General features: G+C 45.9%; 1 protein-coding gene and 2 non-coding genes across 3 annotated transcripts; all 3 read right to left on the bottom strand.

The window, feature by feature from the left end:
- Positions 1-775: 775 nt before the first annotated feature.
- On the bottom strand, positions 776-16,890 carry LOC143712771 (sialidase-4-like). Its single transcript, XM_077204778.1, has 4 exons — positions 16,730-16,890; positions 15,622-15,834; positions 14,612-14,867; positions 776-2,205 (listed from the first exon to the last, which is right to left on the bottom strand). The coding sequence occupies exons 1-4, from the start codon at positions 16,808-16,810 to the stop codon at positions 1,343-1,345; spliced, it is 1,413 nt and encodes a 470-aa protein (XP_077060893.1). The 5' UTR covers positions 16,811-16,890; the 3' UTR covers positions 776-1,342.
- Positions 16,891-19,568: 2,678 nt separating this feature from the next.
- trnar-ccu (transfer RNA arginine (anticodon CCU)) lies at positions 19,569-19,641 on the bottom strand. Its single transcript has one exon. It is a non-coding gene; the product is annotated as a tRNA-Arg (tRNA).
- A 737-nt stretch (positions 19,642-20,378) lies between these two features.
- trnai-uau (transfer RNA isoleucine (anticodon UAU)) lies at positions 20,379-20,450 on the bottom strand. Its single transcript has one exon. It is a non-coding gene; the product is annotated as a tRNA-Ile (tRNA).
- Positions 20,451-20,669: the final 219 nt, after the last annotated feature.

Below are 20,669 nucleotides of genomic sequence, written 5' to 3' on the forward strand. Positions count from 1 at the left end.
ATCTGTGTCTCGATAGGCCGCTGCTGTTGCCGCAGGGCAGCCAATAGGCACGCAAGCCGTCTTGCCTATGTCTGCATGCTGCCGCACAGCGTTTTACATTTATTCAAAATTAAGGATAATTTTTGGCTTCAATATCTCGTGGAAAAGAGGTTTTCCCCATAGCGTAAGATATTACGCAGTACGAGAGATACTCTCGTAAGAGAACATTTTATTCTAGCTTAATGCACTGTTGTTGTTGTTGTTTTTTTTATCAACACTTGAATGTGGGTTCAATTTAATACAAATTAAAAAAGCAGCACATTTTTGTAACAAAAAGCTGAGAATTGTTTTTTTCACAAAGACTACAATGTGCATTAGGGGTGGGCGGATCAATTTAAATATCGATAGTATCGATGCCAACACTGGTATTGGTATCAGATTTTAATTTAAATATCTCTCCTCTACGTTCATTATACTTTGCTCGTGTCTTCTACCTCTACAATCCTGAGCAAACGCTGCTTTCACATCCATTTGCTCCTCCTCCCCCTCCTGCTGCTCTTCTGTGATTTGTTGTTGTGTCGTCACGTGACTCACTGACACAACGCGCCGAGGAGCACCGAAGGCTGATAATAGCACATTGAATGAGAGATCAGGATGGCCGAGAGGAACATATAAGGGGGATCAGGGAATGTAATTGCACAGGTATATTTGTTCTTTGTTTGTTCTTCAGTAATAATTGTGTGCACTTTATTTCACTTTATTTAATTTGCTTTTAAAACCAGAAAAAAGGGAGAGATTTTTGTTATTCTTTATTTCTATTTATTTTTTTAAAAAGGCTGTAAAACATTCATTCTACAGTGCCTAATAACTAATAATTGTGTACACTTCAATACATTAATAAAAAAATATTGCCTAAAGAATTGATCATTCATTCACCTCATTCATAATGACATACTGCTCTCCCCTACACAAAATATTTTTTTTTAAGTAAAAAGTATCGTATCGGTATCGGTATCTGCAATACTGACCCTATATGTATTTGGTATCGGATCGATACCAAATTTTGCAGTATCGCCCACCACTAATGTGCATAAGCAATGCTTCTATCACTAATGCTTCTTCACCTGTGTTTTTATCAGGAGGTTCTGAACTAGAAGATGCATAACAGCACCCCCTACCATAAATAGATAGATAGATAGATAGATCGATCGATAGATCGATAGATAGATAGATAGATAGATAGATAGATAGATAGATAGATAGATAGATAGATAGATAGATAGATAGATTTAAATTCACAACCATAATTTGAGAGGGAGCCAGCTTTTCAATTCTTCAGAATTTTACTCTGTTATGCATGGAATCAGCAGACAAAGCATCGCTCCCAGATTCTGTTCCTCTTCTTGAACCCTCTTCTTTGTTGGTTGTTGTGTGGAAGGTGGTCGATTAGCTCATACAGTGTGAAGATGCAGAAGGAAATCTCATCATAAGCCGTCCTTGTGCCGCTCTCAAACAGGCAGGCAAAGATAGCAACCGCCGGGGCATCAGCAGACATCAGCTCAACATAAGCCAAGTCTGAGTATGCACTAGGGCCATCGTATATGATCCACGGTCCTGACCAACTGTCTGGGTCTCGTGGCAGAAGACTGAGGTAAACTCCCAGGTCTCGGCGGGCGTTCGAGCACGTGGGGTGAGAATAAACCACCCATGTTGGAGGGAGGAAGTTCTGTGGAGAGCTCAGAGCCGGGGATATGCTGACAGCTAGTGGGCTGTAGATGGACCTCAACTGTCTCAGATAGTGTTGGGATTGCCCAAGCTGGTAGACTGGGGCTGGAAATCCAATCACACTGCCATGACACCCATTTTTCTGCTCCACTAGTTTCTGCACCAGCTGGCCGTCGTTAAAAACAGCTCCATTATCAAAACTAACGGCCTGCACCCGGCAACCTGATACACTCCGGGCATTGCAGTACAAAATGTTGAGTCCGTCTTCCTCATCTACCGACACCATCTGACACTCCACACTCTCTGGCGCGGACAGCGCCTCTCCAAAATGCCACACATTTCCATGCGTGTCACTATAGAAACAAAACGAGTGTGACGAAGTCTTGCACTTCCTGCCGAAGCAATTTCTGCAGTCAATATGGTAGGCATAGGCTGGGATTATCAGCCTTCCAAATTTTAATTGTGTTCCGTGACCTGGACCCACAGCAAAAGTGGCCCACTCTGCCAGCAATAAAACACACACAAGGGTTTCTTAATTATTTAAAAAACCTGTGACATCATGTTCGTGCAAAATATCCAACAAAGCAGTGTACATGTGGAAATTAAAGGCCAATTCACACCGTACCGACAGACACTTTGGTGAGTTTTGTCGGAGCTTGTTTTCGCCGATTGAACATACTGAATGTGCGTTAGGATGTCTAGGAAGTGACGTGGTGTAATCCATTGGTCTGTGTTAGGGTTGGGAATCGAAATGACTTGAGGTCAGGAATCGGATACTTGTTATAAAATTAATATTTTGATTCCTCTTATCGATTCCTTTGTAGGGCTGTGCGATTAATCGAAATTGTACTAAAATCGCGATTTGAGCATGCGTGTTTTTTAAATCGCTTCAAGTAGTTCCCTCCGCTGCTGCTGTCAGTCATTCTCCATTCAGCGTTCAAACAGCCCGTCGCGTTCGGTTACGACAGTCAACGATGAAACTCTCTCCAAGATGATTCAATGTTAATATTATTATACTTGATCTGTAGATAAAGCTCTATGGTTTCGCATGAAATGACTATCTTGCTGGACCTTAATCATGTTCGTTTCTACCGTGTGTCTGTTAGATCACAACACTGGAGAGCACTGTCTATAACTGTTCTTCACGCGCACAGTAACTGAAATGTAATACTGTTAAAAGAAAAGGCTCAATAAACTATTGCATAGATAGATACTATATAATACACTATGCATCGATATGTCTTTCCTTTGTGCTTTGAACTTTTCAATGCGGACTCTGCGCGCTGTGACTCCATGTTGCTTCAAGCGCATCATTCTGCGCTCTGGATGCACATAAGAGCTGTGTGCTGCACTGTATTGGAGTCTTTCATAATCATATCATAATACTCTTGCGCAATGAAAGATTATTAATAGCCTTTTTTGTTCTGTCCTATCTATCATTTCACGAGTTCACACTTACATATAATTTTAGGAAATAAGATTTAATGCGTATTTGGCGTGCTGTCCGGAGGGAGGGCTCCGAGCTCGAACCCAGAGTACTCCCCCCGTATGTAAGTGATTTTTGAACTAGGAGTGTGGAGAACTAGGAGTGTGGAGAAGGGGTGGTGGGGGTCTATATGTACCCTTTATCATTGATTGCTGATTGCTGTCCACTCGTGTTAATTATCTGAACGTGCTCCTCCCGAACTTAGTTAATAAAACTTCATTTGTTGTTGCCTCATTAAACAGCTGTGCTATACTTAATATATGTCTTAATTTTATAGTAGACTATATATAAAATAATTTATCTTTTTGATTTTTGTTATCTTGTTTTTCATGAATGTATTTTACAACAATACAAAGAGCAATGTGTAACGTTTGGAAATATGTTTCAAATTCACACAGAATGCATTAAAATGTAAAGCATGTCTGTGTCAAAATCGTGATTATTATCGAAATCGGAAAAAAAATCAAGAAATCGTGAAAGTTTTTTTTTGTCCATATCTTCTTTGTGTGCATTTTAATATGACTTTAAACCATTTAAGCGTGAGACGCTCCCCACGTGTAAGTATATTGTGCAGTTCTTAAAGTGAGAGCAGCCTAATATTCCTGCTGCGTCTCCATAATAATGTCACCGGGTCGGGGGAGGAGTGGACGCCAGATGACCGGCCGTCCCAGCCCCCGACTCACGTACCACCGCGAGGAGCCAACACCACAGAGGACACAGAGGCAAAGTAATGTAGAAAAACACAGAATCTTTATTGAATAAATTAAGTAAAAACAACCTCAAGCCAACTGGAGGAAGGTGAGGTTTCAGCCGTATAACTGGTCCTTCTCAGGACTCTGGCAGGCAAGGAACAGGTAAGAATTATCAGCGGAACTGCTTCTCTCGGATTCACAGCAGAACTGTCTTTCTCTTCACAGGATTCGGGTGGACGGAGAGGAGTACGGAATCAGCACAGAGTTGGCTCTTTTCTCGGGGCACAGGCAGGCAGAGAACCGGTAAGAGTTATCAGCGAAACTGTTTCTCTCGGATTCACAGCAGAACTGTCTCTCTCTTCCCAGGATTCGGCTAGACGGAGAGGAGTACGGAATCAGCCACAAGACTGGCTCTCTTCTCGGGGCTCAGACAGGTAGAGGACAGGTAAGAATTATCAGCAGAACTGTCTCTCTCGGATTCACAGCAGAACTGTCTCTCTTCACAGGATTCGGGTGGACGGAGAGGAATACGGAATCAGCCACAGGACTGGCTCTCCTCTCGGGGCTCAGACAGGTAGAGGACAGGTAAGAATTACCCGCAGAACTGTTTCTCTCGGATTCACAGCAGAACTGTCTTTCTCTTCACAGGGCTCAGACAGAGAGAAGATGAGGTTTCCACAGCAAAGCTAGTTCCATTCACAGGGCTCGGACAGAGAGAAGATGAGGATTCCACAGTGAAGCTGGTTCTACTCACAAGGCTCCGGCAGACAGAGAGAGAAGATGAGGATTCCACAGCAAAGCTAGCTCCATTCACAGGGCTCAGACAGAGAGAAGATGAGGATTCCACAGCAAAGCTAGTTCCATTCACAGGGCTCAGACAGAGAGAAGATGAGGATTCCACAGCAAAGCTAGTTCCATTCACAGGGCTCAGACAGAGAGAAGATGAGGTTTCCACAGCAAAGCTAGTTCCATTCACAGGGCTCAGACAGAAAGAAGATGAGGATTCCACAGTGAAGCTGGTTCTACTCACAAGGCTCCGGCAGACAGAGAGAGAAGAGGAGGATTCCACAGCAAAGCTAGCTCCATTCACAGGGCTCAGACAGAGAGAAGATGAGGATTCCACAGCAAAGCTAGCTCCATTCACAGGGCTCAGACAGAGAGAAGATGAGGATTCCACAGCAAAGCTAGTTCCATTCACAGGGCTCAGACAGAGAGAAGATGAGGACTCCACAGCAAAGCTAGTTCCATTCACAGGGCTCAGACAGAGAGAAGATGAGGTTTCCACAGCAAAGCTAGTTCCATTCACAGGGCTCAGACAGAGGGAAGATGAGGATTCCCCAGTGAAGCTGGTTCTACTCACAAAGCTCCGGCAGACAGAGAGAGAGAAGATGAGGATTCCACAGCAAAGCTATCTCCATTCACAGGGCTCAGACAGAGAGAAGATGAGGTTTCCACAGCAAAGCTAGTTCCATTCACAGGGCTCGGACAGAGAGAAGATGAGGATTCCACAGTGAAGCTGGTTCTACTCACAAGGCTCCGGCAGACAGAGAGAGAAGATGAGGATTCCACAGCAAAGCTAGTTCCATTCACAATGCCCCGTAACGATTAAAGAGGAGAAAAGGAGAATTTCACCACAAGATGACTTCTTCCAACGGTCTCCATCCAATGAGTCGCGGACGATGTCTCCACAGCCAGGACCGCTTCCCCAATGTCACTGCATTACACCTCCACTCGTGCTCAACTGCAACTCGCACAAATCTGCACACGTGTTTACATTAATGAACAACACTGCAAAGTCTCGTCACTCACAAACTAGGGCGGAGACAGGGGGTCTGGTCCACTGCACCTCTCACAATCTCTTGGACTTTTTCCAATGGAGCGTGGGACATTCAACTTCCTCCAAAAAGACAAAATTACACTTCATGCAGCCTCATCACATCCTCCAAACAGATTTCTCATATCACAGTCCAAACATCAACAGCACTTATCTTCTCATCACGTCCTCCACCAGATTTCTCATTTCTCACTCCAAACATCAACAGCACTTATCTCTTATCCGCCACAGTTCTCCTCTCCACATCTCCAGATTCACCCGAATATCTCCCGCCGCTATTCCTCTCTCCTTCCTGCCTTCGTTGAAGATGAAATGTCCTTTTATCCTTCCCAACTGACAACGCGTCCCAATCGCGATCGCAATCATCCTCTCCCGCACCTGTTTTGTATCAACTAATCATCCTCCGTCTCTGCTCGGAGTTTTCCGGAACTGGAGTCTTCCGGGTCCCACACCGGAAATCCCTCCCCTCGGAAACCCGGCCGTGATTAAAAGGTTCCGCCTGCCTTTGTCACCCCGGTGACATCCCGCCCTGCCATTCGGGACTAGTCCCTAGGACCGGGAAACTTCGGCCCACTCGCCGTATCGCTGGGGTGGCCTCCCCTGGTTGTCCCTCTGGGAACGTCGAGGTGGGGATAAGGGGACTGCTCTTGCCGCCTCGATTTCGGGGCCCCTTGGGACCACGGCCCATCCCACTGATGGAGCTACTGGGGTCATAGACCGTTCAGGGGCCTCTTCCATCGGGGCCAAATAATTTGGGCAAGGACGAAGCAAATTCCGGTGGAGTACCCGCTCAGGGCCTAGCCTTCCTTCAGGGCGAACGGTATACACAGGTAGATCAGGCCTTTGTTGGCGTTCCACCACATACGGTACAGTCTCCCAACGGTCGCTAAGTTTGCCCTTCCCTGGGCGTCGATTGTCTCGCACCAATACTCGCTCTCCGGGCAGTAGGGGGGCTTCTCGAGCTGTCCGATCATACAACCGTTTATTTTTGGCTGCTGCTGCGCTCAGATGGTCCGTAACCCGACGGTAGGCGTAATGGAGCTGCCGATGATGACGACCCACCCACTCCGTCGTACTCTGAACTCCCTCCGTAGGCTTAGTCCCCAGCAACAGATCAACCGGTAACCGCATGTGTCTCCCAAACATCAAGAATGCCGGGGCATAACCTGTGGTGCTGTGTACACTGTTATTATAGGCTTGTACTAGTGCAGGGAGGCATTCCTCCCACTGACTCTGTTGGTCGGCTTCCAAGGTCCCGAGTAACCCCAACAGGGTCTGGTTGAACCTCTCGCACCCCCCGTTACCTTGGGGGTGATACGAGGTAGTGCGAGTCTTCCGGCACCCATAAAGGCGGCTCAGTTCTTGTACGACCCTAGCTTCAAAGTTCGGGCCCTGATCCGAGTGAAGAGTCTCGGGGCACCCGAAGGGCTGGATAATAGCTCGCCAGAGTACACCGGCAGTGGTAACAGCTGTTTGGTCTGGGGTAGGAATAGCCCATGCGTATTTGGTAAATAGATCAGTTGCTACCAAGATGTTCTGGTACCGATCCGTGGGCCGACCCAGCGTTAAGAAGTCCATCCCCACGATGTGCAGAGGTGCTCTAGGGCACATGGGGACCAAGGGAGCTCTTGCCTCTTTCCTGGTCTTAAAAAGTACACACCGGGGGCAACTTTGAACGAACTCCCTGACCGTCGCTTCCATCCCTGTCCAGTGAAAATACCTCCTTAACAGGGATAATGTCCTTTCTTGTCCTTGGTGTCCTGTGTGCGTGTGGTAGGCTTCCAGCAGGGCCATACGCTGTTCTTCTGGCACCACCACCTGGTATACTGCCTCCTGGTTTACTGGCTCTTGAATAAAACGACAGATCACCCCCTCTCTCAAACTGAGTCTCTTCCACTGCCCCATGAGTTTCCTTACTGCCACGGTTTGAGTCTGCCTCTCTTCTACCCCCGGCCTAGAACCTTGTTGCAGGTAAGCATGCACCCTTGCCAGGTCAACATCCCTCTGCTGTAACTCTTTCCACCGGCCTGGGTCCCATCCCCAGCCAGTGGGTACTCCCTCCAACCGGATTCCGGGGGCTTCCACCACTCCCACTAGCAGTCTTTCCTCCGGTTCAAAAGTAGGGGATACGGTTCGCCCACTCTCGTTAGGCACAGGGAGTCGGGACAGCGCATCCGCATTAGTATGCTCTCTACCTGGTCGATATTGAAGCTGGTAATCGTAATTTGCCAGCTGGGCCACCCAACGCTGCTCCACCGCTCCCAATCTGGCTGTCTGCAGATGAACCAGGGGGTTGTTATCGGTCACCACCATCACCTTCGCTCCCCATAAGTAGTCTTTAAATTTTTCCGTCATCGCCCACTTCATTGCCAGAAGTTCTATCTTGAAAGAGCTATAGTTGGAGGCATTCCGCTCGGCTGGATGGAGACTCCGGCTGGCATATGCAATAACTCTCTCCTCTCCCTGCTGTCGTTGTGCGAGTACAGCTCCCAATCCTGCATTACTTGCGTCGGTGTATAGGATAAACGGCTGAGTAAAATCAGCATACGCCAGGATCGGGGCCTGAAGGAGTTCCCGCTTGAGTTTTTGGAAAGCCGATTCACACGCCGAGTCCCAGTCCACGGAGGGAGATCCCCGGGGTCGGGAGCGTCCGGTACCTTCGAGGAGTCGATTCAGGGGCTTGGCAATCCCCGAAAACCCCTTGATGAAACGTCGATAGTAGCCTACAAAGCCCAAGAAGGACCTTACTTGCCGGACAGTTTTTGGCACCTCCCAGCCCTGGACGGCAGACACTTTCTCCGGGTCAGGGGACACCCCTGCAGCGCTGACCCGATGGCCCAGAAACTGCACCTCACTCCTAAATAGCTGGCATTTATCCGGCCGCAACTTCAATCCATATTTTTCCATAGCCTGGAACACACGTTCCAGGTGGAGCAGATGGGAGGCGAAGTCTGGCGAGAATACTATGACGTCATCGAGGTAGACCAAGGTTGAATCAACTAACTGCCCTCCCAAGCATCGCTGCATTAGCCTCTGGAAAGTCGCAGGGGCATTGCACAGCCCAAACGGCATCCGCTCCCACTCAAAGAGCCCAAATGGAGTGGTAAAGGCAGTCTTCTCCCTATCCCTCTCGTCCACCTGCACCTGCCAGTACCCACTGGCCAGATCTAACGTGGAGTACCAGGCGGCCTGAGTCAGACTAGTGAGGGAATCCTCAATGCGTGGTAAGGGGAATGCGTCCTTCTTCGTCACGTCATTCAACTTCCGATAGTCAACACAAAATCTCCAGGCACCGGTCTTTTTCCGCACTAGCACAATTGGGGCCGCCCAAGGGCTACTACTCTCCCGTATGATTCCTCCATCCAGCATCCCCTTCAGCAGGGTGCGAACCTCTGAATAAAGCGTCGGGGGCACCGGCCGATACCGCTCTCTGCTTGGTGCCGCGTCGCCTGTAGGAATCTGATGTTTGACAATCCCCGTACACCCATAGTCTTCATCGTGGGTAGAGAACACATGTTGCCATTTCGCCAGAAAGTCTCGGAGTTGGAATTGTTGTTCCTCTTCCAGGCCCTCTCCTTTTAAGGAATCTCCTGCCACATGATCCGGTATTCCACCTCTCTGGGGGTCATTCCTCGGCTCTACCGATCTAACAGACACTTCCACTACCACAGAGCTCACTTGACGGAAGCAAACGTCTCTCTCTTCCCTCACCTGGTGGGAACGCACCGCGGTGACTCGGACCAGGCGTTGATGGCGGCGAAGGACGACAGGATACGGGTTAACGTTCCGTACCCGCACCGAGACCCGGCCCCGATGGACCACAGCCAGCCCTCGGGCCACTCCGATGGATTGGCAATCCCAATGTGGTTCGAGGAGGACCCAGTCGTCCGCGCCATAAGACCTTGGAGGCAGCCGAGCCCATATCACTGCCTCGCTTCGTGCTGGCACTGTCAGGCCAAACCGGCAAATTACTCGCCCAATGCTTTCGCGATCCTCCTCGCGGTTAGCCGCCTGAATCCTACGGCAGTCAGCCAGAATACGCTCCCATTCCTGTCGCTCTGGGACCGAAGGGGCCTGGGCCGGCCGGTTTTGGAACAGCTCTTCCCAGCATTCCGAAATGACATTCATGCCAATCAATGCTCGATGTGAACCCAAGCAGCGGTCTCTAACGATAACAACTCCTTTTTGTCGTACGGGGACCCCTTGAAGATGGAAGTCCACCATCACATAGCCGGTATAGGGAATGTCTAGCCCGTTTGCTCCTCTCAACACAATTTGTGAGGACTCCGCCTCCTGAAGTCGTCGGTTTTTAAAGAGTTCCCTGGACAGGCTCTCGGAGAATAACGTGACTTGGGAACCGGTATCGACTAAACCTTCAATCTCCACCCCATTAACCTGAATCTTCACGGTTGGACAACGTCCAACCCAGTCGTCTCGGAGGATAGGCATAGAAAGGGGGTCATTTAAGGGGGTCCCGGCCACTTGACCCGCAGTGGCCGGCACAACTAAAAACCCTCTTGGGAACTGCGTCGGGAGCCACACTGACGGCTATAATGTCCTGATTCCCCACAGCTGTTACAAATGGGCCTGCCCTGACCATCCCACTGGAACCTCGGATTAGCCGGTCGTCCAGGGCGCCGTCTGGGCTCTCGGCTCCCCTCGGAATAGGATCGATCCCGGCCACTGAGCTGTCCCCGGCGCAGTTCTTCTAGGAGGGTCCTAGATAGTTCAGCCATCTGTCCTTTGACGTCCTCCAACAGTTCTGCACGCAACTTCTGTTTCCAATCTACGGTTGGAGTAGAGGCACCACCAACAGCCATACACACCGGTGGGTCAGTTGCCTCACCCTGATCCATCTCCAACGCCAAGGCCTCCTGTCGGAGATCTTCAAAAGTTAACGCTGGGTCTCGGCGGAGCTGGAGCTTTATACTCTGTCGGATAGGCCCGTCTCGGAGCCCCAAAACGAACTGATCTCGCAATAAGGAATCTCCATCACCCAGACCATGATCGGGTCGCCCTTTCAATCGAACAAACTGCTCACGTAGCTTCAACGCATAAGCCCGTAAGGCTTGCCTAGGACCTTGTCGAAAGTTGAAGAACTGAGCCCGAAGGGCGGCCACGGGGGTAGTATCCCCATACAGTTCCGCCAAAAAGTCAAAGATGGCCTTGGCGGTGGCTCGTGCAGTGCTGGGTGCAGCAAGAACTTCCCTCTTTGCTTCTCCCTCCAGGGAGCCCAGAACAAACTGTGTCTTCTGTGCATCACTCAGCCCCTGGAGGCCAGCCAGGTATTCAGTTTGCGTCCTCCAGTCCTGGAGATGTGGTTCTGATCCCGGTCCTCCATAACGCTGGGCCCAAGGGGCTCCCATAAACACGGGCATGACCTGTGGTCTTGCAGCCACCATCTCTTCGTCGGCCATAGTGAACCTGTGGCCGCTTCAACTCGCGGTGGCAATAACCCTGCCGACTACGCCACTTTATGTCACCAGGTCGGGGGAGGAGTGAACGCCAGATGACCGGCCGTCCCAGCCCCCGACTCACGTACCACCGCGAGGAGCCAACACCACAGAGGACACAGAGGCAAAGTAATGTAGAAAAACACAGAATCTTTATTGAATAAATTAAGTAAAAACAACCTCAAGCCAACTGGAGGAAGGTGAGGTTTCAGCCGTATAACTGGTCCTTCTCAGGACTCTGGCAGGCAAGGAACAGGTAAGAATTATCAGCGGAACTGCTTCTCTCGGATTCACAGCAGAACTGTCTTTCTCTTCACAGGATTCGGGTGGACGGAGAGGAGTACGGAATCAGCACAGAGTTGGCTCTTTTCTCGGGGCACAGGCAGGCAGAGAACCGGTAAGAGTTATCAGCGAAACTGTTTCTCTCGGATTCACAGCAGAACTGTCTCTCTCTTCCCAGGATTCGGGTGGACGGAGAGGAATACGGAATCAGCCACAGGACTGGCTCTCCTCTCGGGGCTCAGACAGGTAGAGGACAGGTAAGAATTACCCGCAGAACTGTTTCTCTCGGATTCACAGCAGAACTGTCTTTCTCTTCACAGGGCTCAGACAGAGAGAAGATGAGGTTTCCACAGCAAAGCTAGTTCCATTCACAGGGCTCGGACAGAGAGAAGATGAGGATTCCACAGTGAAGCTGGTTCTACTCACAAGGCTCCGGCAGACAGAGAGAGAAGATGAGGATTCCACAGCAAAGCTAGCTCCATTCACAGGGCTCAGACAGAGAGAAGATGAGGATTCCACAGCAAAGCTAGTTCCATTCACAGGGCTCAGACAGAGAGAAGATGAGGATTCCACAGCAAAGCTAGTTCCATTCACAGGGCTCAGACAGAGAGAAGATGAGGTTTCCACTGCAAAGCTAGTTCCATTCACAGGGCTCAGACAGAAAGAAGATGAGGATTCCACAGTGAAGCTGGTTCTACTCACAAGGCTCCGGCAGACAGAGAGAGAAGAGGAGGATTCCACAGCAAAGCTAGCTCCATTCACAGGGCTCAGACAGAGAGAAGATGAGGATTCCACAGCAAAGCTAGCTCCATTCACAGGGCTCAGACAGAGAGAAGATGAGGATTCCACAGCAAAGCTAGTTCCATTCACAGGGCTCAGACAGAGAGAAGATGAGGACTCCACAGCAAAGCTAGTTCCATTCACAGGGCTCAGACAGAGGGAAGATGAGGATTCCCCAGTGAAGCTGGTTCTACTCACAAGGCTCCGGCAGACAGAGAGAGAGAAGATGAGGATTCCACAGCAAAGCTATCTCCATTCACAGGGCTCAGACAGAGAGAAGATGAGGATTCCACACCAAAGCTAGCTCCATTCACAGGGCTCAGACAGAGAGAAGACGAGGATTCCACAGCAAAGCTAGTTCCATTCACAGGGCTCAGACAGAGAGAAGATGAGGTTTCCACAGCAAAGCTAGTTCCATTCACAGGGCTCAGACAGAGGGAAGATGAGGATTCCCCAGTGAAGCTGGTTCTACTCACAAGGCTCCGGCAGACAGAGAGAGAGAAGATGAGGATTCCACAGCAAAGCTATCTCCATTCACAGGGCTCAGACAGAGAGAAGATGAGGTTTCCACAGCAAAGCTAGTTCCATTCACAGGGCTCGGACAGAGAGAAGATGAGGATTCCACAGTGAAGCTGGTTCTACTCACAAGGCTCCGGCAGACAGAGAGAGAAGATGAGGATTCCACAGCAAAGCTAGTTCCATTCACAATGCCCCGTAACGATTAAAGAGGAGAAAAGGAGAATTTCACCACTAGATGACTTCTTCCAACGGTCTCCATCCAATGAGTCGCGGACGATGTCTCCACAGCCAGGACCGCTTCCCCAATGTCACTGCATTACACCTCCACTCGTGCTCAACTGCAACTCGCACAAATCTGCACACGTGTTTACATTAATGAACAACACTGCAAAGTCTCGTCACTCACAAACTAGGGCGGAGACAGGGGGTCTGGTCCACTGCACCTCTCACAATCTCTTGGACTTTTTCCAATGGAGCGTGGGACATTCAACTTCCTCCAAAAAGACAAAATTACACTTCATGCAGCCTCATCACATCCTCCAAACAGATTTCTCATATCACAGTCCAAACATCAACAGCACTTATCTTCTCATCACGTCCTCCACCAGATTTCTCATTTCTCACTCCAAACATCAACAGCACTTATCTCTTATCCGCCACAGTTCTCCTCTCCACATCTCCAGATTCACCCGAATATCTCCCGCCGCTATTCCTCTCTCCTTCCTGCCTTCGTTGAAGATGAAATGTCCTTTTATCCTTCCCAACTGACAACGCGTCCCAATCGCGATCGCAATCATCCTCTCCCGCACCTGTTTTGTATCAACTAATCATCCTCCGTCTCTGCTCGGAGTTTTCCGGAACTGGAGTCTTCCGGGTCCCACACCGGAAATCCCTCCCCTCGGAAACCCGGCCGTGATTAAAAGGTTCCGCCTGCCTTTGTCACCCCGGTGACAATAACACTAATCAAACAAAAGACAGAGAAAATTCACTCGCTGTTCTTGACTGAATAACTTTTGTAACTATATTTGTAATTTATATTTTATTTATAAAGTGCCGTGTTATTTTACCTTTGATTAGTTTGTGTATCTGAATACCCGAACATCTTAAAACTGTTTCAAACATACATTTGTTCAGTTGTATTTATTTGCTGGATTGATAATTTTTTGTTTGTTCTTTTTTAATTACTGAGTCTTTAATAATGCTTGAAATTTAAACAAGTTAGGTTAGTTGTTTTTCTATCGTATTTTTTTAACCATAGGCAAAAGTTTTCTTTAGCCTGTTGATATTTGTTTATGGTATTCAGCCACAACTAAATGTTTAACAATAAGACTTAAAATAAATGTGAATGATATTATTGGAATCGAAATTAAGAAAGCGATAAGAATTGGAATCGATAAGTAGAATCAGAATCGTTAAAATTCAAACGATACGCAACACTAGACTGTGTCTGTCGGTGCGTTGAGAATTGGGCTTAAGACTGCAGTCTATAATTTCTGCATCCACTGGCACCAAAAGGAATTGAAAAATGAAATTGGTCAGACAAACACAAAGTCCCACCATGTGTGTCACAAGTTGACATGATGGGCTGCTCAAGCAAACAAAATTTCACTGTTTACAATCTTACAAAGGAATATTTCACCCAAAAAGGAAGATGTGAAACATTATTTGAACCAAATTGTATAGCCATTGGGTTGAATTCACCTAACAGGACATTCATGAAAAACCTCCAGTTGTGTTCCACAGAAGAGTGACTGAAATTTCATTTATGGGTGAAATATACCTTTCAATCTGGGTTAAGAGAGACTATTTTAACATTGGCTTTACGTATCCGGACAGAGGAAAATGCTCTATCAGACTTTACCTTTGATGGTGTCCCCTAAGAGCGTCCTGGTGAGGTCTGTGACGGAGCTCCAGGTGTCCCCTTGGTCACTGCTAGACACGTAGCACAGGCGGGTCACGTTCTTCCCTGTAATTAACTGGTAAGACTCAGAGGTGTGACCCAGAACAGCGATGAAGAACAAGAAGATGGTGCCCGTAAACTCATCATAAACGGGGCAAGGGTTCATTGAGCGGTAGCCCTCCAGTCGAGCGCTACTCAACACCTCCATGTCTTTCCACTGAGGAGAGAGAGAAGATGCTTTTTTGATTATGAAAAAACATATAATCTGGACGTTTAAACCTCTGGTGCTTTTTTTGTTTTGTTACTTTTGTTACTCACTTCATTTGAATGGTATGAAACTTGCTAAAGGTTTTGGCACTTGCTATGTGAACACACACAAAAAAAAGCATGGACATACTTTGAACAGGTTAAATGGTCCTGTAAAAAATATTCACACTTGTGCTTCTCGCAGTCAAAAAACTTACTTTAACATTTTTTGAGACATCAAGCTCAAATTTGGAACACAACTTGTTTAGATTTATGACTTTGATTTTCTTGCAGTTTTAGAGTAAATGTGATTTAGTATTAGTATTTTAGTATTAATAGTATTTTTGTGCATTTTTCATAACAATACACATAAAATTTTGTTACTTTTTATAAGTTTACTTTAGCAATAATCTGCCAAGTGTCATCTTTGTAAAGAGATCAAAAATTAAGTCTGTGCTCTAAAGCATTCAAGATTTACGACAGTTTAAGTTGAAAATGTAATTTTCAGGTCTATGCTCAAAAAGTGAATAAATGGATTATAAAAACAGCGTAAATATAATTTGGTATTAAAAAAATCCCCTAAAAATACAAAATATTAAATAAAAAAACATTATCAAACTAAAATATAGCACATTCATTCACAAAAAATAATAACATTCTGCCATTTTTTACCGACTCGCGAAGAGCACCAGAATAGTGTTGCCATATGTTAGAACGCATCTTACTTCCACATAGTTTTTGTAAAAGGTGCCTTTGCGCATGACCAGCAGATGTGCTTGAGCGTCCGCCGGAGTCAGTCTCTCCTCACAGAAGGCCAAGAAACAGCTGGAACGAGGAACGTAGATCAAAGCAGGCACACGGTACGTGACTCCACTCGGCTCCTTCTGGAAAAGTGTGGATCGTGCTGGGAAGTACTGAGACCCCATTGCCTCACATAACTAAAAAATAAATTGTTCAAGTCAGTACCCTTTTTCATATTCCAATTCAAACTCGAATGCAACATTTGCAGTAGTGAACCCTATAAAAGTTTTCCCTCCACTGTATAGCGGCTGGTTTGATGTTTTTCCATACGAGTCATGAATAATCACATCAAAAATATGCAGAAGTGACAAAAGCGGAGGAGAAGATGTTCACTGCATAGTGGCTTAAACTTAAGCTTTTTTTTTTTTAGCTTGACAGCTCTTGCTTGCCGTCTGATTTTCAAAACGTGGAAAAGAGCAGCATGGACATTCTGCTGAATATCTCCAGCCGTGTTTCACTTATGAAAAAAAAAAAAAGCCTAAAGCCTTCCAACTTTCAAGGAAGTAAAGCTACTGAAGTTCTTGGTGATAAAAAGAGTGCTGACACACAAAATACACGCAGAAAGTGTGACAGTCAGTGAGGACTATTGTGTTAAAAGAAAGAGTTGGACAGAAAGCACAGATCACGTCAGCATTTTTACAAAAGGCTTATTCTGGCTTTTAACTCGACTCGCAGCTGAAAAGCAAAGCCTGCCAAGCTTTGTAACGGTTCTTTGTCACAATTAGTTTGTTCATCACAACCATAGTTATGTATGAAATACACAAAAACAAGTTGTTCACTTGCTGTGATCATTTCAATAATCACTGTAATTAAACAGAAAATGTCTGTTTCTTATTATGATAACAACAAAAAAACACCCACGTCTACAAAATCCACTTACTGGTGTGGACGAGCACAAGCATTTTCACAGTCTTTGCTTTTGGGTAATTGTGTTAAACATGTTTTCATTTTCTCAAAAATATTAAAAAGAACATAACAAACCATTTAGCTAAAATAATTCAATAAACACCAGAGCACAAAAAGGGTACTTACAGCAGACAGGCAGCGTCGTGAGATGAGTGTTAGATGCGCGGATGTGTGAGATCGAGAGGTTGAAAGTGTGAGAAAGTGCATGTGTTAGTCTGTGACAAGTGCACTATATAGCACAGACTATCAGATGGTGATCCATTGACTGCCATGTTCGCTGTTAGTGCATTGTCCTAGAAGTGGGCTTGACTTGTCAAAAAATAAAAGCCGATCCAAGATTACATCTGTACATCTATTCAGCCTGGGGTGGAAGACTGAAAGACTGTTTGAAGGTGCTTTACAATAATGCAATGAAAATAATTACAAACATATTAATAATAATATTTTAAAAAATTAACACTTCACTTAGCATCCCTTAAGAAAAATAGGTTTATTCAAGTGTTCTATTAGCATACTTCTTTTAAACTAAAAAATAAGAAAGTATTCTTTCAGTCTACATTTGATGTACCCCTCAGAAATATACTTAAAATTACATTTAAGTGTACTTGACTTATACTGAGAGAAAAGTCCAAGTATAGTTGGCCTGTAATTTTACTCAATCTTTTGATCGAGATATACTTAAAAGTATAATTAAGTATTCAAAGTATACTTGGCTTGTAGTTGTGTTAGCTCTTTTGATCGAGTAGCCTATTAAATATACTTTTTTACATAGTTTTTCATACAGTCTTATAACACTTACATTGCTTGAAAATATTGATTAGAATATTGATATAAAACAGATATGTTTCTAATTCTGCGTATCTGAATGTTTGTGAAGGCTAGTCCACTGGTAGTGTACATAGGAATTTACTTTAATTCTACTTCCCAGCTAACAAAAATAAGTTGTCAGAACGGTTTGCTAACATTCCCATTAGGTTAGGAAAACGTTATTTCGGAATGTTTTTTAAACATTGAAAACGTCCAGTTTTTTTTATAGAGAACGTTCCCTGCAGGTTATTTTTAGGTTCTCTTACGAGAGGTTCTCTCGTATTGCGTAAGTTTAGCTTACGCTACGGGAAAGATTCATCTTCTCGAGATATTGAAGCCAAAAAATTATCCTTAATTTTGTATTCATTGTCAACCCAGTGCAGCAGCTAGCAGACCTAGAGCATGCCATCTCGCCTGCTCATTGGCTGCCCTGCGGGCAACTGCTGCAGCCTACCAATGAGCCCGGCGTGACGTCACGCCCAATGAAGGGCGTCCGTGCCTTCATAGCGTCACAGCCCGCCAGAATGGGCGTGGCTTAGCGTATAAAACTAGGGGCTGTAGGCTGACTTCCCTGATTTTTCGTCTCTTCAGCGAGCTCTTGGCATCGCTGGATCTGAGAGAAGCCGCCGTCGAACAAGCGAACAGCTTAGGATAGCGCTGAGGAAGCCGGCCGTCTTCGCCACTTTCAGCCATCCGTGCGAGCTACGCTATCCGGCGACCAGTGTTGTGCTAGTTACTAAGATATAGTAACTAGTTACAGTTAGTAGTTACTTCATTAAAAAAGTAACTCAATTACTTAGTTGATTACTTACACCAAAAAGTAATGCATTACTGTTAAAAGTAACTTTTTAGTTACTTTAAAAAAAAACATTCCTTAATGTTCCCATTAATGTTCTTTTATGCGTTATGGTCTACACAAACACAAAACTGACTTAAACAGAAAGTAATTTTTAAACACTATTTTATTTAAGTCAGACCAGCACAAACCAGAATATATCACAAGGATTTCTGAGGTGACTCGCTAGGCTGACTCTCGATCTTCGCAGTAGAAATGCACATTTCATACGGATTACATAAGTAGAGAGCAGTCTGTAGTCTGTTTTCTTTCGTTTTGAATTGTTCCGTTTAAAAGCAGACATGTCTGTGAGGCAAGTAGGTTACCTTATACGCCGAGTTTCGGTTCATTTATGAGACGAGCTCCAGTTCACGCGCTGGCGCCTTTCGTTTCGTGATTATTTATCGTCTGCTATATTTACTTCTTATTTATTAAATCCAGGCAATTGGTTGATGAAACATTGATTAAAATTAAGATACAATTAATACAAACGAAATTCACTTTAAAGAAAGGTTTTGTGCTTTCTGTTTGATGTCTCTGTGAAAGTTTTAAAGCTTATTTTAGTGCCGCTTTCAGAGCGCTCACGAACGGAGAAGTGTCACATCCGTAACATTGTTTCTTCCTCATAAATGCGAACGCTAAAAATAAAATAAAATAAAATAAATATTTTGTTCTGTGGAGACTGAGAGCCAATCCTTCTTCATCCGGTGGGTAGTATTACTTTGGTTTGCGCAGTGTAATTCACAGAATTACTAAACAATATTTTAGGCCTATAAAATTCAGCCCGTATAAATGTGGATTTTCTAAGCTTCGAAAATGGACAAAATTCATTTGATTCTAATCATATAATGTAACATTATTGTGAAATTGATTACTTTATAGGCTATTTGCTATTAGTATAGTAAATCCTTATGTTTTTATCCGACTAGGCTATGTGTGGGGCTTATGTAAAATACGGGACAAATCGCTTCCCTTATTGATTTGATACGGGATGCATCATTTTACTTGTAAATATGGGACAATTCTGTATTTTAAGGGACGGGTGGCAAGCAACCCTACCACCAATCCTACAATGCCACTAGGACAAGATTCCCTTGCCCTACGAATTGTCCTTCAGGTAGCTTTGTCAATGACGCATTTGAACAGGGCATACACACACACACTCACAGATTTTCTGAACGAACAAGCAGAATGTGGAAGTTGCTCTTTGTTTGGGATAAAACATGTACATAAGTAAAGCAGTCTTAGCAGAGGATGGCTTCGATCCACCGACCTGTGGGTTATGGACCCAGAAAGCTTCCAGTGCGCCACTCTGCTGTAAACGACCCCAGATGGGACTCGAACCCACAATCCCTGGCTTAGGAGGCCAGTGCCTTATCCATTAGGCCACCGGGGCTGTGAAAGACCTGTGTTAATGTGCCCCCATTACTTTGGCTTTAGTGACAACAACATCATTGGCATTTAAACAAGGCCAGCACACAAAGTAATCCGGATGAACAACTACTTCGACAGGCCACTGGGACAAGATTTGCTTGCCCTACTAATTGTCCATCTCATTCAGGTGGCTTAGTCAATGAGGAGTTTGAACAAGGCATGCACACACAAACACACAGATTTTCTGAACGAACAAGCAGGATGTGGAAGTTGCTCTTTGTTTGGGATAAAACATGTACATAAGTAAAGCAGTCTTAGCAGAGGATGGTTTCGATCCATTGACCTCTGGGTTATGGGCCCAGCACACTTCCGCTGCGCCACTCTGCTGTAATCCACACCAGATGGGAAACGAACCCACAATTCCTGGCTTAGGAAGCCAGTGCCTTATCCAGTAGGCCACCGGGGCTGTGAAACACCTGTGTTCATGTGCCCCAATTACTTTGGCTTTAGTGACAACAACATCATTGGCATTTAAACAAGGCCAGCACACAAAGTAATCCGGATGAACGACTACTTCGACAGGCCACTGGGACACGATTCGCTTGCCCTACTAACTGTCCATCTCATTCAGGTGGCTTAGTCTATGAGGAGTTTGAACAAGGCATGCACACACAAACACACATATTTTCTGAACGAACAAGCAGGATGTGGAAATTGCTCTTTGTTTGGGATAAAACATGTACAGAAGTAAAGCAGTCTTAGCAGAGGACGGTTTCGATCCATCGACCTCTGGGTTATAGGCCCAGCACGCTTCCGCTGCGCCACTCTGCTGTAAACCACCCCATTTGGGACTTGAACCAACAATCCCTGGCTTAGGAGGCCAGTGCCTTATCCATTAGACAACCGGGGCTGTGAAAGACCTGTGTTCGTGTGCCCCGATTACTTTGGCTTTAGTGACAACAACATCATTGGCATTTAAACAAGGCCAGCACACAAAGTAATCCGGATGAACGACTACTTCGACAGGCTACTGGGACAAGATTCGCTTGC

The sequence above is a fragment of the Siphateles boraxobius genome, unplaced genomic scaffold (genome assembly GCF_051911475.1).
Source record: "Siphateles boraxobius isolate OS27281-9 unplaced genomic scaffold, OSU_SipBor_1 51, whole genome shotgun sequence".
Taxonomy (NCBI): domain Eukaryota; kingdom Metazoa; phylum Chordata; class Actinopteri; order Cypriniformes; family Leuciscidae; genus Siphateles; species Siphateles boraxobius.

What these genes read in the sequence shown, in the direction of transcription:
- LOC143712771 (XM_077204778.1), bottom strand. Translation starts at nt 16,810, where the DNA reads ATGCACTTTCTCACACTTTCAACCTCTCGATCTCACACATCCGCGCAT. An exon ending in CACGACGCTGCCTGTCTGCT is followed by an intron (nt 15,835 to 16,729) that starts GTAAGTACCCTT and finishes TTTATTTTTTAG; the next exon opens with TTATGTGAGGCAATGGGGTC. An exon ending in CTTAGGGGACACCATCAAAG is followed by an intron (nt 2,206 to 14,611) that starts GTAAAGTCTGAT and finishes TATTGCTGGCAG; the next exon opens with AGTGGGCCACTTTTGCTGTG.